Source organism: Panonychus citri, unplaced genomic scaffold (genome assembly GCF_014898815.1).
Source record: "Panonychus citri isolate SS breed McGregor unplaced genomic scaffold, ASM1489881v1 Contig00141, whole genome shotgun sequence".
NCBI lineage: Eukaryota > Metazoa > Arthropoda > Arachnida > Trombidiformes > Tetranychidae > Panonychus > Panonychus citri.
This window is the reverse complement of record NW_026515546.1, coordinates 1,749,082-1,768,142: the sequence shown is the minus strand read 5'-3', so window position 1 is coordinate 1,768,142 and position 19,061 is coordinate 1,749,082. Positions and strand designations below refer to the sequence as shown.

The 19,061-nt window shown below is 31.1% G+C and overlaps 2 protein-coding genes across 2 annotated transcripts in view; both read right to left on the bottom strand.

Moving 5' to 3' along the window:
- The window catches only part of LOC128395412 (cell adhesion molecule DSCAML1-like), a 69,324-nt gene extending 59,446 nt beyond the window's left edge, over nt 1-9,878 (bottom strand). The window contains exon 1 of the mRNA XM_053355838.1: nt 9,215-9,878. Within this exon, the coding sequence (XP_053211813.1) occupies nt 9,215-9,494 (280 nt within the window). The 5' untranslated portion in view covers nt 9,495-9,878. The remainder of the gene's footprint in view (nt 1-9,214) is intronic.
- A 1,208-nt stretch (nt 9,879-11,086) lies between these two features.
- LOC128395124 (cell adhesion molecule DSCAM-like) lies at nt 11,087-12,402 on the bottom strand. Its single transcript, XM_053355526.1, has 4 exons — nt 12,259-12,402; nt 11,843-12,166; nt 11,484-11,773; nt 11,087-11,402 (listed from the first exon to the last, which is right to left on the bottom strand). The coding sequence occupies exons 1-3, from the start codon at nt 12,359-12,361 to the stop codon at nt 11,580-11,582; spliced, it is 621 nt and encodes a 206-aa protein (XP_053211501.1). The 5' UTR covers nt 12,362-12,402; the 3' UTR covers nt 11,087-11,402; nt 11,484-11,579.
- Between the last annotated feature and the right edge of the window lie 6,659 nt (nt 12,403-19,061).

Below are 19,061 nucleotides of genomic sequence, written 5' to 3'. Positions count from 1 at the left end.
ATGGTTCTCATTCTGAACTTTTCACCACCACCACCACCACCACCACCACCACCATCAGCATCATCATCATCACCCTGATTCTCATCTTTTATCTTTCATCTTAATCATCATTATCTGATTACTTTTTCTTTACTCTTCCTCATCTTCTCATTTCAACACTTCACTTGATAACTTAAACATTATCATCATTTTCAACATTTCACTTTCCAAATTCAAGATAATATTTTCCCTTTATGAAAATCAATAATGAATGAGCAGCATTCTCATGTAATCAATTTGTTTTAATATAAATTTATCAAAGTTAATTGTGATCGATATGAAAAGTTTGCCTTTAAACAAGTTAAAAGTTTAAATGGTTTTCAATTAATATCAAATGAGTGTCAATTTATATCTACGATTAATAACAATAATCATCAAGGGAAAAGGGTAATCGGCTGGCTGATAATTTCATTTCACTTTTGATTCAGAATCAACTCTCATGGTTACATGTTTTTACCATATACACATAAATATTACCTTGATTGTTGAGATTAATTGAGAAAGAGAGAGATGAAGAAAAAAGTTAAGATGATATCGGGATAACAATGAGCTGATGATAAGGATCAACCATGGAATTGATATAATGATGAAAGTAACTGGAAAATAAGCTTGAAACTTAATCCCTGTTAAAGACTAAATTGATCTTCGCACTTTAACCAATCTCTTATTTATAACAAGATTCAACCTTTTTTATACACTTTATCCTCATCTTCTTGTTTATCAAGTTTCTTTTCATCTTCCTTATCATCATCTTTCTTTCGTTAGAATCAATAATTGTTTATAGCTTAACCAGAAGAAAAGTTCAGGATATCCGGTCTTATCGTTTTTCGATTCAGTAGATAACTTTTCTGCCTGCAAGATTATCACTTTCGTCATTGATTCTCAAGTGATGAAAGTCGGAATAGAGAGAGAGAGAGAGAGAGAGAGAGAGAGAGAGAGAGAGAGAACCATAAATTTTCCTCATCTTGCTCATAGAATACACGGAATCCTTTGTTCTCAGTAAATTCTGAACATTCTGATAACTCGAATATCTTTTCAACTACTACTAGAATCTTGGAAATGGCAAAACCCATCAAAAGATAAAAGGTGTGAGCTTTTTATCGCCTCTTTCTCTTCATCCTCATCCTTTAATAGTTTCAGATTCCAATAAAGTTCTGGGAAAAACTCACGAAAATGAATATAACAAACATCAACTTTTTCAACAATTTCCAAACTTTATTAATAGATGATAAACTTTTTTATTTTATCTCAATTCATTTTCACCATCAAATTATTTCTCAATTTTGATTTATTATCACCATCATGATAACAAACTAATATCATAAATACCAAATTCAATCAGTAATGATTATTAACATAATCACTTGGGCTAATATGTCAGCACACAATTAGCAAAATCTCATGATAATCAAGATAAAGTTGATCTGGACAATTATCATTATCTCAATGTGTTTGTATTATAATATTGATCTGGAACTGTGATCATATGGTGATGCTACAAATTGATTAGTTGATTCCTCATGAACCAATAATCATTGATGAACAATAATTAACATTAATAAATTTCAACACTCAATTCAATGTGACAATCAACTAATTGATGTATTAAAAGGATCAACAACTTTTCCTAACCCTTCAAAGTTTATCAGCTTTTAATTATATCGTTGAGATTGTTAAGTATCATTAGATATAAAAGTTAACGGTAATCATCATGGTATCATTAACATCATCATCATCATAATAATAATCATCATCACCATGAGCATTAAGGTAAGATTCAAGTATCAAGTTTAATCGTTATCAAAATCATTAGAAGTTTGGATTTTTTTCTTCTCACAAATTAACGGAAAATCAAGGTTCCATGTATCTTCATTATCTACTTATTACCATGATAATCAAGATATCAGTTCTAAGTTTAATCTCATCATCTATTGTTATCTAGTCTTGGAGAGAGAAAATCTGATTCCATGATAAGATTCAGGAATTAATCTGTAAGATAATAAAAATATCACGAGGAAAAAATAATTCTCAAGAAAAAAGTGAGAGAATTTAGAATTTCCAACTTTATATTTTCAATTATCTCTTCATCTTGAGCATTTTCTTGGCTGAATATTGAGACAGGGTGAAACTTCATGTAATAAGATAAATGCTGAGATATTAGATGAGAGATTAAGATAACATTTTGATAGGAAAAATTGGACAATAAAACTTTCACCATGAAAATTCAGAATAAAAAGACAATTGAAATTCTTCAACATGGTAAATTGTTGTATTTCCATGTTCCTTGTCCACAAGCAATTCGAAAGAGAAAAAAAGACAAAATGTCGAAATTTCTTGGAACAAATGAAAAGACAAAGATGATGAAAGTTCTGAAAAGTGAAAAGAAAATGTTATATTGAAGAGAAAGGGAGAGATGGAGAGGGAAAAAGTTCTGAAAAGTTCAAAAAGATACACAGAAAATGAAAAAAGTTCTGATGATTTTCATGACATTTAATCCACACCCAACATCTTCATCACTGGCAGTTAAGTCACCACAACATTCAAGTCATTCAAATGTTTGATTCAATAAAATCCAAACCAGAATTATCTTCATCATCACCATGATTTTTTCTTCTTCTTTTTTTTCATCTTCATCTTTAAAAGGTGAACATGAAAAGTCATCTCATCTCTCTCACATGGGATTTATCATGACAGAAAATTATTGTAATAGATAAAAAAAATTCTCAAAAAGACAAAACTTTTTTTTTATTTCCATTCGAATATCAAAAAATAAAAAGTTCTCAATTATAATTAGATATAAATAATTCATCATTAATATTGAAACTTTTCTCTCTCTCTCAGCAATTGAATTAACAATTTCATCATTCTGATTACAATCATCTATTTATTTAAATCATTCAATATTATTGTTTACATTGTTATGACAATTTAATGTTAATTTATTTAAATGTTAAAATTTACTTTGATTATAACAAATTGAAATTTTGTTTAATCAAAAAAAGATTTGCAATTAAAATCAGTGGTTAATTTGATTCACAATCAAATCTTTTCATTGTGCATGTTAATTGTTAACATCGATAACAATTAACATTCATCTTTGGATGATAATATAATTTAGATTGCTGATAAAGGTAAATATAAACTAGAAGGTAACAATTTATTAATTGTAATTAATCAAACAGTCTTGATAAAATTGATTCAATTATTAAAATTTCTTGTGATTTAATGTAAGCAGCTATAATTTAATAATTAATTGATTGTCGTAACTTGTCAATCTTTGATTTCTGATTAAATTAATAACCGCTTTTTAATTAACAAAACTGTTGATTAGAAGTTAATTTAACATTAATCATAAGAAAAATTTGCTAATTGAATTGGAAAGTTTTAAGAGGTTAAAGTTAATTGCTGATTATGATTCCATAGTTTCTCATGTAAGTAATTAATTCTTGAAGCATATGGATTAAAATAATGCAAAGGCGATGATGAAAGTAAAACAGGAAAAGGAAATGATGCTGATGAAAGTTTGTTTCTTCGCTCTGATTTGGAGAAAGTTTTTTTTTTAATTATTTTTGGCTTAAGATCGACTTCGACTCGGGAATAATAATAAAAGGTGACTAATGAAAGGTGAAAGGGCACAAAGTGTCATTCATGATAAACAAAGACAATCAAAAGAGATTCTTTCTTTTCTTCATCTTTTTTTAATCATCTTCATCTCTCTCTCTCTCTCTCACTCTCACTCTAAGATGATAATTAAATGATGGTGAATATATTATCGTCTACATAATTATCGTACAATTTAATCAATGACAAGCTAATTAATTAAAAGATTGACGTTCTGATGAAAACAACGAGAAAAATAATCAAACAAATTAACAATTTAAAATAGTTGATTAAATTGTTATAATCAAGATCGATGAACATAAAATCATCACCAACAGAGTAAGAGAGAGAGAGAGAGAGTTGATTAACTTGAGATGACAAGTAAATTTTTTGGTGAATTAAGTTAATTCAGTTTCAACAATTACGACTTGAAATACTTAGTTGATCATATTGACAGGATGATTAAGTTAATTATGATTAAAGATGATGATGTTATCATTATTTATTAATGAAACTTTCAATGTGATAACCTAAGGGTAACTATTTTTTTCCCTTTATCGTTACCATGGTTACGTTCTGATATATTCTCATCAATGTATTAGTAATATTTTCATCACACAGAAAAAGTTGATAGATAAAATTTCCGACCTGATCGTATGGTAATCAAAATTAATCCGATAATCAGTGACAATTTGGTGAGAGAAAACTAATCGAGACCATTTCAAGAAGATAATATATAAATTGTTATCATAATGTTCATGATAACAGCGATTTTATCAATAGTCACATGCTATTAGCATCATGATATTAGGTTGAAGATAAGATTATCTGTTGACAAGATTAACTTGATAAACTACCAAATAGATAACGATAATAACGATGGTTCCAATTGGAGCAAGAATAATTCAGAGACAGATAAATTTAACCCTCTCGATGTCCAGAAGTTTTCATATCAGATGATATTGGATGAGAATGAATTTCCTATTGAGATTATAAATCAAACAGTTTCCATGGTTGAATCATCATGATGTTAACAATCAATTTGATGCAACAAATTATCATGATAATGGTAATAATTTCAATTCTCATGATTATCAACAATTAAATGTCATTAATATCAAATTAAAATTCAACTAAGCAAAATGTTTTCACATGACAAAATAAATGGATACCATTAATATCACCATGGAGTCAACAATGAAACCGGCAAGCAAAAGTTGAAAAATCATGTTTGTTATAATATCTTTGAATGTTGAAAGTTATCATTAAAATATCAAAAACATGATAATTCATTTGAAAACATTTTGATAAATATTCAAAAGTAAAAACTATTATTATTACCATGAAAATGTTTATAACCTTGTTATTAAATCATCGTCAGGGTATTAATGATACACAAGAAACCATGTAAAATGTTATCATGATATTTGTGGTTTCTTTTTGCAGGTTGATAAATGTCGTAATTTAAATTGATAATAATTCATGTTTGTCTTTTTAGTTCTTGTCTCATGGTAATCACAAAATTTTCAATACTCAGAATGTTGAATATTTAAATTGTATCCATGATAAAACTGTTTCATTGTTTCAACTGATTTGGAATTCAATCAAAATGTTACAACTAATGAATCTTCACCAGATATTAATTTCATCAAAACTCAATTCCAAATGAATGGGAGAGTAAATTTTTCACAGTAATGAAAAATTCAATGATAAATAATAAAGGAGGAAGAAAAAAGTTATCATGAGGATGAGAGAGAGAGAGAGGGTATGCGGATGCTAAGGGAAAAGGCTGAAGGCAATGCGATGAGTTATTGTGAAAAAGTGGTAACAATGTTTATATTATCATGAGTTCGGGATCAAGTTTATTTAGAGTTTGGTTTCCTATTCATGGCCCTGAGCTTTTGACTTGAGAACTTGGAACAGGACATGGAACTGGGATGAGAATGAAAGAATGAGAACTGAGTATTATTACATTGAGAAAAAAGAATTCAGCAAACACAGAAACAAGAAAGAAAAAGAGATGAAGGCAGAATTTGATGGAAAACTGAAAAGGTAAAAGAAAAGAAAAAAATATTTTCATCATCATTCTCATTCTCATCTTGCATCTTATTCTTTCTCTCTCTCTCTCTCTCTTTTCATTTTCTATTTCATCATTTGTCTTCTTCACTTTTCTCTTTTATTAGAATTTGGTATGTTTTGTATTCAGTGGAAAAAGAGAGTGGGTACACTTTCAGCGAAGGTGGAAGGTGGGTTAAAATAGAAGAAGTGACAATAGAAGCAGCAACTTCATCCCTCATCATCATCTTCTCTTATTAAAGAAAATACCATTCATCTTATGATTCTCATTCTCTAAGAAGAGTAAAATCTCACCCTAGATTGTTTTGTTCTCAATTCTATCTGAACAGAATATCGATGAAAAAGTAGAAACATTGAAAATTCAGAGAAAAATTCTGCAAGAAAATACCCATTCACCTCTGAACACAATTCACTTGAATTAAAATCTTACAGAAAATCAAGCTAATCCAATAATTTGATTCTTACAACAAATTTTGTGACTTCAAATAATTTCAGTATCACGACAACAACAACACAAAAGAATCAAAATTACCATAACAATTAGAACACATCAGAGTCTAAAAGTACGAATAGAAAGAGAGAAAACTTAAAATCGGCTAAATAAAATGTTTCCTATCAAAAAAGGAAAAGTTCATTACATGGATATTTTACAGTGTTTCCCGATTGAAGAAACCAAACTTTCAAATGAGAAAACCTTTTTTTCATTTGAAGAAACCAATTTTCATAACAAGAAACCAAACGTTCATTTGAAGAAACCCCAATGCTTTTACTCGTATATCAATTGTCACCAATTGGTTGAGATTTTGGACCTTAATTTTTCATTAATTAATTTTTGTCGAAAATCGGTCTAAAAATGAAGTTTCACATTAATTGTGCTTGTAGATTTGATTTAAATTCAATTTTGAGTCGAAATTAATTAATTAATCACAATTAAAAATCAATAAAAATCATTTTGGTTTCTTCAAATGAAATCTTGGTTTCTTCATTTGGTGGTTTGGTTTCTTCAAATGAAAAAAAGGTTTTCTCATTTGAAAGTTTGGTTTCTTCAATCGGGAAACACTGTAATATCGAAAATGATGATCATCGTCACGATGCGAATATGGAGAAAAAAATAATCTAAAATGATAATAACCAAAGAGAAATGAAAAAATAGATTATCGAAAATGAGAAATTCTAGTGAGTCAGAGAGAGAGAGAGAGAGAGAGAGAGAGAGAGAGATGATGTTTGATAATAAAAAATAAAGGAAGCGGAATAATGGAAGCTTGTTACCCAAAACCCATAACATCATTGGTATAATTTTCCGCCCACCGAACACAAAGGTTACACCCAAAAATTACCTGATATTATGATTATCATTTCAGTGGATTATCATTGTTGCTCATCTTCTGGTCAACACCTTAGTTTTTGTAACCACAATTATCATGATGAGGATGAGAGAGAGAGAGCAGAAAAAATTGATATCATTTTAATCAGAGAAAGAAACAAAATATTATTTTTCTCATCACTTTAATTTCCATGGGAAACCCACCAGATAAAAAGATATATGAGTTTTATTATCAAGGGTAGATAATAATTCAGCTATTAAATAGAGATTCAATTAAATTAAAATCTTTGGGTAATAATAATAGTAAATGTAATTAATTCAATGGAAATTAAATTGTAAATGCTAATCAAGGATTATTATGATTAAGAATATATATTTTGTTATCATGATCATTTCATTTTTTTGTGAATAATATCGAAATTTTTTCCTCGAATAAAAAATAAGTACATATAAAGTTTTCCCTCTTCTCCTTCATGGCTTTTCTACCTTTCTCCTTGTGATGGTGTCGATTATGTTCATTTGTAAGTTCTACTTTCACTCTCTCTCTCTTTGACCCCCTCAGGCTATTCAGAGACATGAATTTATTCAATCTCTTTACTTTCCTCAAATGTAATCAAATCTAAACTTGTCCCATGTCAAGTTACTCACAATAAAGTTCTGATTAGATCAGAGAGAGAAGAGAGAGAAGAGAGAGAGAGATTCAGAGGTTGAATTAATATCATCATGATGATGGTAAAAATTTATATCCCAGAATAAGAATCATTAAGCTTAATGTGTTTCTTTTTCACTTTGACTCCAAGAAATATTATTCATTACATTTCCGGTTCAATTTTACTTCCTACCAAAAAAGGATTCAGTTCAGTTCTGGATATAATCATTATCAGCTTCATGTTATTTATTTTTGATTTATCGTTTGATTTGTTATGCTAAAAAAAATACATATAATACTAATAACAAGGAATAGCTATTAGTTGAAGGCAAGAGAATATAATATCTACCATGAATCTATCATGAAATTCAAGTTAAATTCGTTCATAGTCTTTGATAATTAATATATTCAGAATCAATCAGAATATACGTTTGCATATCTGGAAATGTTACTAGGACTGATTTTTGTCTTAATGAATTTCCATCCTGAAAGAAATGAACTTTTTTCTTTCTCGAAAAAAAAATTCATAACCATCAAAATCTTTAGATAATATAATTTTCAAATCCATTGAAATATTTTCTTCACAGAAATTCAGAAAGATACACAAGATGAATATTCAATTTCATGATAAAAGGAAGGAGAAAAGTTATCATGAAAATGAATCAAGAATAAAACTGAAACATTTTCAAAAGTTCAACTGAAAAGATAAAGTTATCATATTCAATATCTCATGTAAATCTAATATTTATCACCAGACAGTTAAAGGTGTTGATATCATTCAGATCATATTTCAGTTATGAAAGACATGAGAGTACATGATGAAACCTGAGATAGACTCATGAAATGAACTTTAAAATGAATCAAGTTGAAACTCAAATCAAAAATAATTTGTATTAATTTCAATCAGTAAATCAATTTAATATAAAGACTGATTGTCTTAAGGTAAATACAATCTAGTAAAAGAAAAGTGAATCAACTTAATTGCCTTCGGGCTATTAAAAGATAATCATTGTTATCATATAAAGAGTCGAGAGAGGGAATGGTAAAGTAATCAAACCATATGATGATAATAATTAGATGATGATGATGATGATGACGATGATAAGGAGCAAAAAATAATCTTATCAAAACTTTTCATCTTCTAAATGATAATATTTCCTTAAATCATTTTTCTCATCATTTCTACTTCCTTTTCCGGTACAACTTATCAAAGTCTCACCTATGTTATCATTTAACCTTCAATAAGCAACTGATTGTCAAGTAAAATTAACACTAATTAATTTACTTCAAGGTTTTAATTGTTGATCAATTTGTCCATTCTAACAAAGGATTTTACACTTTCTTAAATCAATCTTAGTATTTCAATTGGATTAACAAGATAATATGATTCGCCATCAATGGATCAAGATTTGTAGTGAATTAACTAATTAGAAAATCATTTTCCAACAATTTAAATCAGAGGAATGAACAAATTATTCAGTTCTCATCGGTTTTGTATTAATTAAATTAAACTTTTAATTACTTACTTGAGACTGAGATTTGTTGTAATCGTTTAATTGATTCAATTGTTGATCCAACCAACTTATATGAACGTTTAAGTCTTAATCCATCGTTAATTGTTAGCTGTTTGGTTGATTCAGTTTGTTGATTATCAACCAATAAATTCACTAATGGTACTGATGAATTGTAATAATTTAACTCAATTAGCTGAGGTTGGTGTTGATGTTGATCATTTAAGGACAATTTAATTGCTGAATAAAAGTAACTTTGTAGTATTAATATCCAACTGGTAATCAACAGATTCATGATTTAGCTTTATAATTTAGTTAATTGTCATTAATCTAATGAAAAGTTGATTAATTGTCAAAATTCAGATTTAAAATGTTCACTTTTTTTATGCACAAAAACAGACAAACAAAAACACACGAAAAAAACAATACTCATGTTAACTGTTAATTGCTAATTGTTTGATTATGTTGAGCCTTCATCGTGATCATTTATTAATTGGTGCATTAGAAAGAGCAACAATTAACTTATATCACAATTTAGATTTTGTTAATGTTAATCAGTCAACTTACTTAGTTCAACTGATCAGTTAAACTTTAGTTTAATGTTGATACCAAACTTGATTGGGAAAAATTATCATTCCTCTTGCTGCCATCTATTGGTAACAATCAACGCTTCTCCTTATGATTACATTTAGAATCTATTGATTTAACTTGACATATGGGTTGATAAATTTTGATTCGTGCTTTTTTTTAATTGAATTGATATGATTGATTAACCTCCCTAATGTTAATCAAGCCAATTTAATCATGAATTTGGTCAAGGGTCATTCCATTATAAAAGATTGGACATTGAATGTTTTACAGAATGTGAATTGAATTAGTTAATTGTTATAATTAAAGTTTGAAATCATTAGTAAATTTACAATTAAGTTGATATTATTATAATGTTAATATAATATTTATATAAAAGCTACAAATTGAGTCTTTCTAAACAATTAAAATTAATTAGTTTATAATTTAGTTTGGCAGAAATTAAATTGTCAGAGTTTATCAATTGATAGATGTTAAATTAGATTGAAAATTATCAACAATCTAATCAACAATCAAATTGAACGTTTTTTGACAATTAATTTTACAATTACGTTTTGGCATCAAGTTTATTTTTCTTTGGTTATAAAATTATCACTATTTGTGTGTATATCCAATGTATTGAGATCCTGATTAATTGGAATGCAATTAAGACCAATTTAATTATTTCCTTTAAATAATTAAGAAATTGTTCCTCGATTATAATTCCCATTGAAACGTTGAGCTGATTGTTGTTGTTGTTGTTGTTGACAAATTAACATTGGTTGCCGTTCAACATAAGTTGCATAATTAGCAGCACTGATTGGAATTGCTATTGATTGGAAGAGATTAAAATTGAACAATTAGATGATTGTAATTGTGATTAGATTAATTGTTTTACCGGTTAATTTTTTCTCGTCCGTTGCTTCATGAAATCTCAATAATGTATTTGAATTGATTGTCCCCTGGGCACAAGGTAATTGTCCAGGTAGCGACATGTTTGGCCAAGATGCTTCAGAAGCACAACCAGAATCTGATGTTGTTTGAGTTACTGTTAAGTGATTAAATTTTAATTAGTATTTTGTTGATATCAAGTTAAGTTAATTGTTAGCTCAATTTACTTGGATAATTATAAACATGAACATCAGTACGTGGCTGTCGGGGAGTCCGTTTGACCGTCGCATATAAAGGTTCCGTTTGGTTTAATTGCACATGCTAATTGATTGAGTTATGAGAATAGAGGTTGGAGTAATTCCGAGTGAGAAAAAAAAGTTAATTGTTTTCATCAATCAAACGAATAGAAATTAAAATATTAGTCAATTTTTCCATCTCATACCTCGAGCCAAACTGTTAGTTCTGAAGATGTGGGTCACCGTTGTTGGACCTGCTTCATTTGTCGCTGTTATTTTAAGCTCATACGAAGTTCCAGGTCGAAGGTCAGAGAGAATAATATCTTTCTCATCTTTGGACGGAGGAAAGATTACGGGTGGATGAGAGAACCATTCCTTTTTCTTTTCTTCTTTGAACATTATCTCCATTCTATCGATCGGACATCCTCCATCGTGCCACGAATCTGAGTGTATAACTGCAGTAGAAGCGTTTATCGATAACAGGGAATGTTTATCGGGCGCAACGGGGGCTACAAAAGAAAATGAAGATTTAATAAACCAGAATTTAGATATTTAGCGATTAGATTTCTATTCAGTATAAAAATACTGACCCAGCCCTTCGGTTTTCACATAGATAATGTTACTTGGGTCACTTTTACAGATCTCATCAAAGGCCACGATATAAAATTGATACGAGGTTCCACAGCTTAAGGCTTCAGTTGTATGAGAATTGAACTTCCTGGAATCTCAAATGAATCCCATTTATCTGAACTTGAACGTTTCATGTAGACAATATAACCAGTTGGATTATCAGAATGAGCCTTAGTCTCAGAACTCCATGTGATTGTTATCGAGTTTGCAGTTTTAGTGGATAATTTTAGATTCGGAATTGAAGGTGGATCTGCAATAATGACGGATTATAAATAAATTAGAATCTAATAATTAATGGTTAACAAATTATCTTTCGAACCTTTTTCTAAGGTTTGAACTAGAATCTCTTCTGATGCTGGGCCAGAGCCTTTTGAGTTAAAAGCTTGGACGGTAATTGAATATTTAGTTGCTCGAGTAAGTCCATTGATTTGAGCTTCCATGTTAACGGAACGATCTTTGGCCTCCAGTGTTTTATAAGTGTATGAACCTGTTGTATCATCTCGAGTCTCTTTCACCTTATAACCAACATAATAGCCCATAATCGGCCCAAAGGTTAACTCTTTCTTTGGTGGTTTCCATGTAACTCTAACTGAAGATGAGCTCATTGGAATCGCTTTAATATGAAGCGGTGGTCCTCCTGGTGCTGAAATTAGAACCAAAAAGTCAGACACAATTAAAATAAGGAAGTTCTAAGACACATGAAGATCAAAATCGATAATAATTCGAATATAATACCTTCTTCATCAGTTCGAAAATGAACAACTTGACTTGGCTCACTTCGTCCAACAATTTGGACGTAATTTGGATTAACCATATCTCTTAGTAGCATTTCTTTCATAACATTATAAACAACAGTTTTATTTTTTACATAAGAAATGTACCAAAGTTTAATAGTGCCAGTGACAAATAACGGAAATTTCTTCAATCGAAGGTCATCATCCCATCCAACAGCAGTAGTTTCACATTCAAAATTTTCGAGCCGATCGAAAATGTCTTGTTTATTATCACCACTCAATCAATATATATTTAAATTTGGCTCAGACAAGAGATAATTTTGCATGATTGACTCTTCTTTAATTGATCTTTTCTTTTTATAATTTACTGTCAATCCTGAATATTTTAATTGCTCTCTTCTGAATAATTTTTAATTCCTTTGAGTTAATTTCCTACCCCACCTTGCTCTTTAAGCTCTTTGGGGGTATTCCATATAATCAATTACATCAAATAATACATTTGAATATGATATCAGAAACTTACCTATTTTTATCAGAAAATAAATCACAAATAATTCAAGACAAAATTTAATTCGAATTTGAACAATTAGAACACAAATAACTAATCACGGATCCATAGATCCTGCCTGGGTCGCCAAATGTAACGGAAGTTTCTAGCTTCACCATAAGAATTAAACAATCGTAACTAATTATTAATTATCACAATTTAATATAATATAAACTTTAAAGTTTAATGTTGATCAAGGAAAAAGGGAATGGGGACTGATCGAAACAATACAATGTATTACAATATAACGATGGTGATCATGATACTCTGATCATGATCACCTTCAGAAGATTCTTGAAGGTTCTAACAATAAAATAATCCAAAGACTATTGTGAAAAATCACTGATGACCCTGATACTCATGGTCATCATCATGGTAACAAAAAACACATAGTCAATAATTTTCATTACACTCTGATCCCCTTCCGGTTTAGCCAGTAGAATCAAATTTGGCGCTTTGACCGTAAGGGCTAATTCGGAAGGTAAAGTCAACATTGTTGCAATGTTACTTTATCAGTTTGGTTGTTGATTTGAAACAAATGGTTCAGGTCTCTAAACGTGCCGGCCTAATTCAAAGTCCAGCCCATTTTTCTCCTGCAGTAATTCTTCCAAGTAATTGAATTTTATACGCAATATCATCAAGTGTTTTGATAATAGTTAATGATAAATAAACGTTCATTTTATTTTTTATTGTTTTTCCACTGAATAAACGGCTTTATATAACATATAATGATATTGCCGGTGAAAAAATATTGGCGAGTAAAGTTTGTGCTAAAAGTGATTATAAGTATAGTGACGATATGTTAGAATGTGAAGTTTTCCCAGCTCATGTGGAGAGAGTTACTCTTGCTAATATTAGTCATATGAATGAGAAGAAAGAACGAAATGAGAAATGAGAAAAAATGAGAGAGAAAAGAACAAGAGGAAAAAGAAAGAAAGAAAAGAGAGAATGAAAAAGCTGATAGCTTGCTAGTCATCATTGATTCTCTTTTTGACGACTATGAGATGACTGATCTTTCATCTGTTCAATTCGAACCAACGTCATTAGTAGGGGCAAACCATCCGCTTCTGGCACAGGAAGGGGAAATACTACTTTCGGTTTCTTCCAGTCCCTCCCCCTCTAACCCCCCGCGCCTAAATTTATTCATGCATAACCAAAATTTACCGAAATTGTGATCAGCCAACCGTGAAAATTATGCAAAGGCTTAACCTTAAAAATGAAACCTTAAGCTAAAGCTAAATAATGAAGAGGTATAAAAAACAGTAAATTCATAATTAAAGCATAGTTTCATTTTGTATTCAGTATGGATAACAATGAAGTAATTTGTTAAACTATCCAGCTAACTCACGTGATGAAGTAAATCACTTTCTTCAAATTAAGAAAAAGAAAGGTGATTCATTTGTTTACCGAATCTTTATCAGGTCATGGATGCTACCACATGGAACTGGTGATGTTTTTGATGCACCAAACGTCAGTGCTAAGTGTTCATTGGAGAAATTTAAACAGCTTCTTATCGCTTTGGATGATCCTATGGGTTATCATTACATACGTGGACAACTTTTAAAGTCTTATATGATTGCTATACTGAAGAGTAAAGACTTCTCAGAAAAGTTTGAAGAAGCTTTGAACAAATATGGACAGAAGTAAAAAGTATAAAAGCCGACTTCACATCATAAAAAACCATAGTTTAGTTTTGTGAACACGATGGACAAGTCAGAAATTATTTTTAATTATACAAAATGTTCAAAGCCAATAACACAACATTATGTATTGGAAAGAAAGCAAAGCAATGACGGAACATGGACAAATCAGATGTGTATTTACTCTTTGTTCGTTCCTGGATTTCGAGATGATCTTCTTGATGGACCGACCTTCATGTTGAAGATTTCACTGAATTACGTCAAATGTAGCAGGTCAGTTTCTGAATTGAACAGGTTAGGAATCAAGTTATTAGTTTACGTTACTTCAACTGTAAATCTTAAATTTATCTAAGTTCCTCAAGTCCATCACCATGAACGAAATTTCTTTAACACAAGTACAATTGACAGTATTGGTTCAGGCGATCTTATCGCTCATCTCGGATACACCTGCCGATCGAAAATTATTGAACCGTGAATCTATCACACAATCATTTGCAACTGTCTTTGAAAACTTTGTCATTCCGGAAGATAATACAAGTCACCAACCACAGCAATCACAACCTCAGGAATTAGACAATCCAACTCCAGGACCATCAGAACTTCAACAATTTACTGAGATCCCGTTCCCTGCATCACCTACACCATTTCCATCACCACCTCCACCATACCAAGAATCAGCACCAAGTTATACACCACCACCTTATGATCCTTCACCTGCATTGGTTACAATTGATGCACTTGTTCCAGATGAACCAATTGATGTTGAACTCAATTAATACGAACCTGTTTTTGTAGTTGAATCGAGTGACTCGATGATGATGTCATAAATGATCCAGATGAATAACCTGTGAGTACATCACCAGCAAGTTCGATCGCATCATTTAACTTTTCATCACTGAGTATTAGTAGGAGAAGGATAAGGACACCACCAACCTCTGCAGTAAGACTATTCATGAACCGTCAAAGAGACAATTTAATCACATTGGTAGTTAGTGTTGTATTAGAAGATTTCGTTGCACCGAGAACAGTGGCCCAAGCAATCGACATCATTGATAGAATTCAATCGACTCAAAGGAACCTCAGAAATCTAAATCTCAATTCAATGTATCGATTGGGAATATGTTTAACGGTACATAGTGAAAGTTATAATACGCTGGGACAATGGATACAAGCCGTTAGGGTAAGATTCCATATAGGAAGGACATCGACCTTGTTCTATACAAGGCTAGCTAGAGTGATACAACGATTTCCCTGTATGAGACATATAGCAATTGAAAGAAGAGTCTTGGAAACTAATCTTTATTTATTTGAACACATAAATTTACTTAGGGAAGAAGAGAGTTTTGGCTAACCGAATAATTGAATTAAAAATTGCACATCTTGTTCAGTTTAAAATTTCCAATCTATTGATCTACAGGGTTATTCAGCTATTTTCGCCGATATTTTTTGCGATTTTCTCAGCAACTAAGAGTCAGAGAGACTCGCGACTTGAGTGATATGAGTTTGAGCGATACTCAATTGTCAAATACAAAGATCAAGGTCATTCAGGTCACGTGTAAAATAACGTGTTTCAAGGTCATTTGATGGTTATTCTATGATTTGCAACACTTATTCATCTTGGGTTAAGATTTTGAAGTTGTAACTGTCAATCTGAAGATATTGCAGTTTAATTAAAAAGGTACTGAGATTCTTTAATTAACAAAACTTATCATAACAGTTGACTCTAAAGACATAAGAGCCTGAAAATTTGATATTGGTGTTTTCACACATACTTTTTTATGGTAATGCCTTCAAATGATCTTGAAACGCGTTATTTTACACGTGACCTGAATGACCTCGCTGAGAAAATCGTCAAAAACATCTGTGAAAATAGCTGAATAGCCCTGTATTGCACTTAATTGTAACCCTAATAATAAATGCACAATTCAATTTTCTAATAAAATTAATTATTCCCTCAAAAAGTCAATGCTTTATAAGAGGCCTCAGTACAGTAGAGTAAAAAGAAAGAGAAAAGAAAGAGAGACAAGTTTGAAGTAACAAGTTGTTGACCTTGGGGTTTCCCTTGAAAAGAAAGAGAAAAAATAAGAGAAAAAGTAAAAGAGTTCTCTCATACTGTGTATAAGAAGGAAAGGGACAAAGAAAAGGAAGCGAAAAAGAAAAAGAAAGAGAAAACGGGAAAAAGTGTCCTCATTTGTGTAGTTCTACCTCTCCATTGTTAAAACAGCAGCAGCTTCCAAATCTCTTTTAAGTAACAGCATATCATTGAATATTGACTGGAAGTTGACAGACTCTTCTCAACATTTGGAGCCACAATGTAAAACTATTTCCAATTGATATATAAAACGCTTTCATCCTAACAAAGAAAATAAAACTAAAAAATATTGTTGATATCTCTCATTTAAGTCTGATGATGAATCCAAACAACCTCTCCATCAATGTCTCGATATTGTCATCGAGACCGATCGTCAGGAAATCGGCCAGGGCATTCGACAGTCTCTCCAACAATCGTTGCATTTCTAATAAAAAACGAAAAAAAATGACTAGTTGAAGAAAACAAGAAAAACTTCATGAAAAATTACTTCTACTCAGACTCAGAATCGGACGGGAAATTCCACCAGTGGAAGAGGTGACTAGAACTGAATTCGATGAATTTGCGTATGGAAGTAGTGGAGTAAGAGAATCACAATATCCTCGAATTTGTGAACAAACACAAGATCTCAAATCATTTCAGGTCAACAATAAATTGATGAAACGATTTAAATTAGTGATCACGCCATCTATAGCTGCAGTCATTTCACCATCATCTCCTTCTTGATCATCTGTTGATGAGATCGTGTTCTCACTCATGCGTTGTAGTCTTGAAGGGAGCCACGATAATTTGAATACGACGGTTAGATAAAAAGCGGAAACAGCCATGAGTGAGATGATGGAGATAATTGTAATTTTTTCCGCTCTCTTATTTCAACTGGTTTTTATTTGTATTGACTATTGGTTAGATTACGAATCTATTAAAATATAAAATGAACCCTTTATTTAAAATTGTGAATGTGGTCTCTCTCTCTGGAAAGTAAATAGAACTTTCATCATCAATATTAAAGAATGTAAAACTGGTAAAAAGTTCAATGCTGAAGTGTTAAAGTAAGAAAGGGAAACGTCTAATCTTCGCTTCTGGTTCAATTGACTGTTTATGTGTTATCAACATGGTCGCTTCTGGTCAAATATTTATTAGAAATTTTGATGAATTAACTAAATTCAAAGAGATAATGTGGGAGCCTGAAATCTTTCCCGCTGCTTACTGGTATTACAAGAAAAAGCGGGTTTGACTCTATCCTTCAGGTAAAATTATAATTACTGGTGGTCAACACCAGAGAGAGCTAAGTGAAACTTTTCACAGATTCAAGAGGTATATAAGACAGGAGCAGAGTCGCAATGATTCAGTCAAAAAACTTGTCTCAATTAAATTGGCACACGTTAAGTCAAAGCAAAATCAACCCTAATCAAAGTTTTATCATCTCTTGGGGAACCGATGGAAACAACAAAATCGTCTGTGGCCGTGTTCATCTAAGATACTATGTCGCTGGTATCCCTACAAGATATGGTGTTGCCCTCAAACTATGGGAGTTGAGTCGCCTCGCAAGCTTCATGATCTGACATATATACAGGGCAATTCAGCTACTTTGTTGGTTTTCTTTTCACTATTTCTAAAAAACTACTAGACCGATAGGGTCCATATTTCGTCTATGGAAGTTTGGGTGATACCCAATTAGCATATTTCAAGGTCAAGGTCATGAAAGTTATTCGTTAACGAACGCACTTAGAGGTCATTTGAAGAACTTTTTGCAACTAGACATTTTTTTAAGCCTACCTGTGACGTTTTATCATTCCTTTACTTACAGGGTCTGATGCAATTTGCTTTCTGTAAAAGTTATCAGAAGTAATCGATTTTGTTTTAGCACAATACCAACGTTGCTTTGTGATATTATTATTTTTTGACTTCATGACCAAGCTTAAAAATTTTAGTTTTCAAAGCGTTCTTCAAATGACCTTCAAGTGCGTTCTTTAACGAATGACCTTTATAACCTTGACCTTGAAATAAGACAAACGAATATTGGCCAAACTTCCATAGACGAAATATGGACCCTATCGGTCAACTAGTTTTTGAGATAACAGATAAACAAAACCCTCACACAAAGGCCACCAATTGTTGGACTATTAATTTATCAATTCCTCGGACAAAGGATCATAAAACTAATTAAATTGATTCACTCATTTAATGAATTAAATTCTTGATTAAAATAATACATTAACTTATCTTTTGTGACCTCTACTCAATGAGTAAAGTTAACTAACTAAATAACCTTAATTATTACATTTTTCTGATTCTAATTGGGTTTACATGGATACCGATGGTCTCTCTTCAGGGAAAGTCTGGGAAAGCTCACCTGGTAGTTCTTGCAACTTGAGCCCCAAGCGAAGCGCTAGTGAAATAAGCTGCAAGAACTACCAGGTGAGCTTTCCCATCTGAAGAGAGACCTTCGGTATCTATGGCCAACGTTTTCTTTATGTTCAGGACCAATGGGAGTTAATTTATCAAGCACCTTGAAATCTATATTGCCA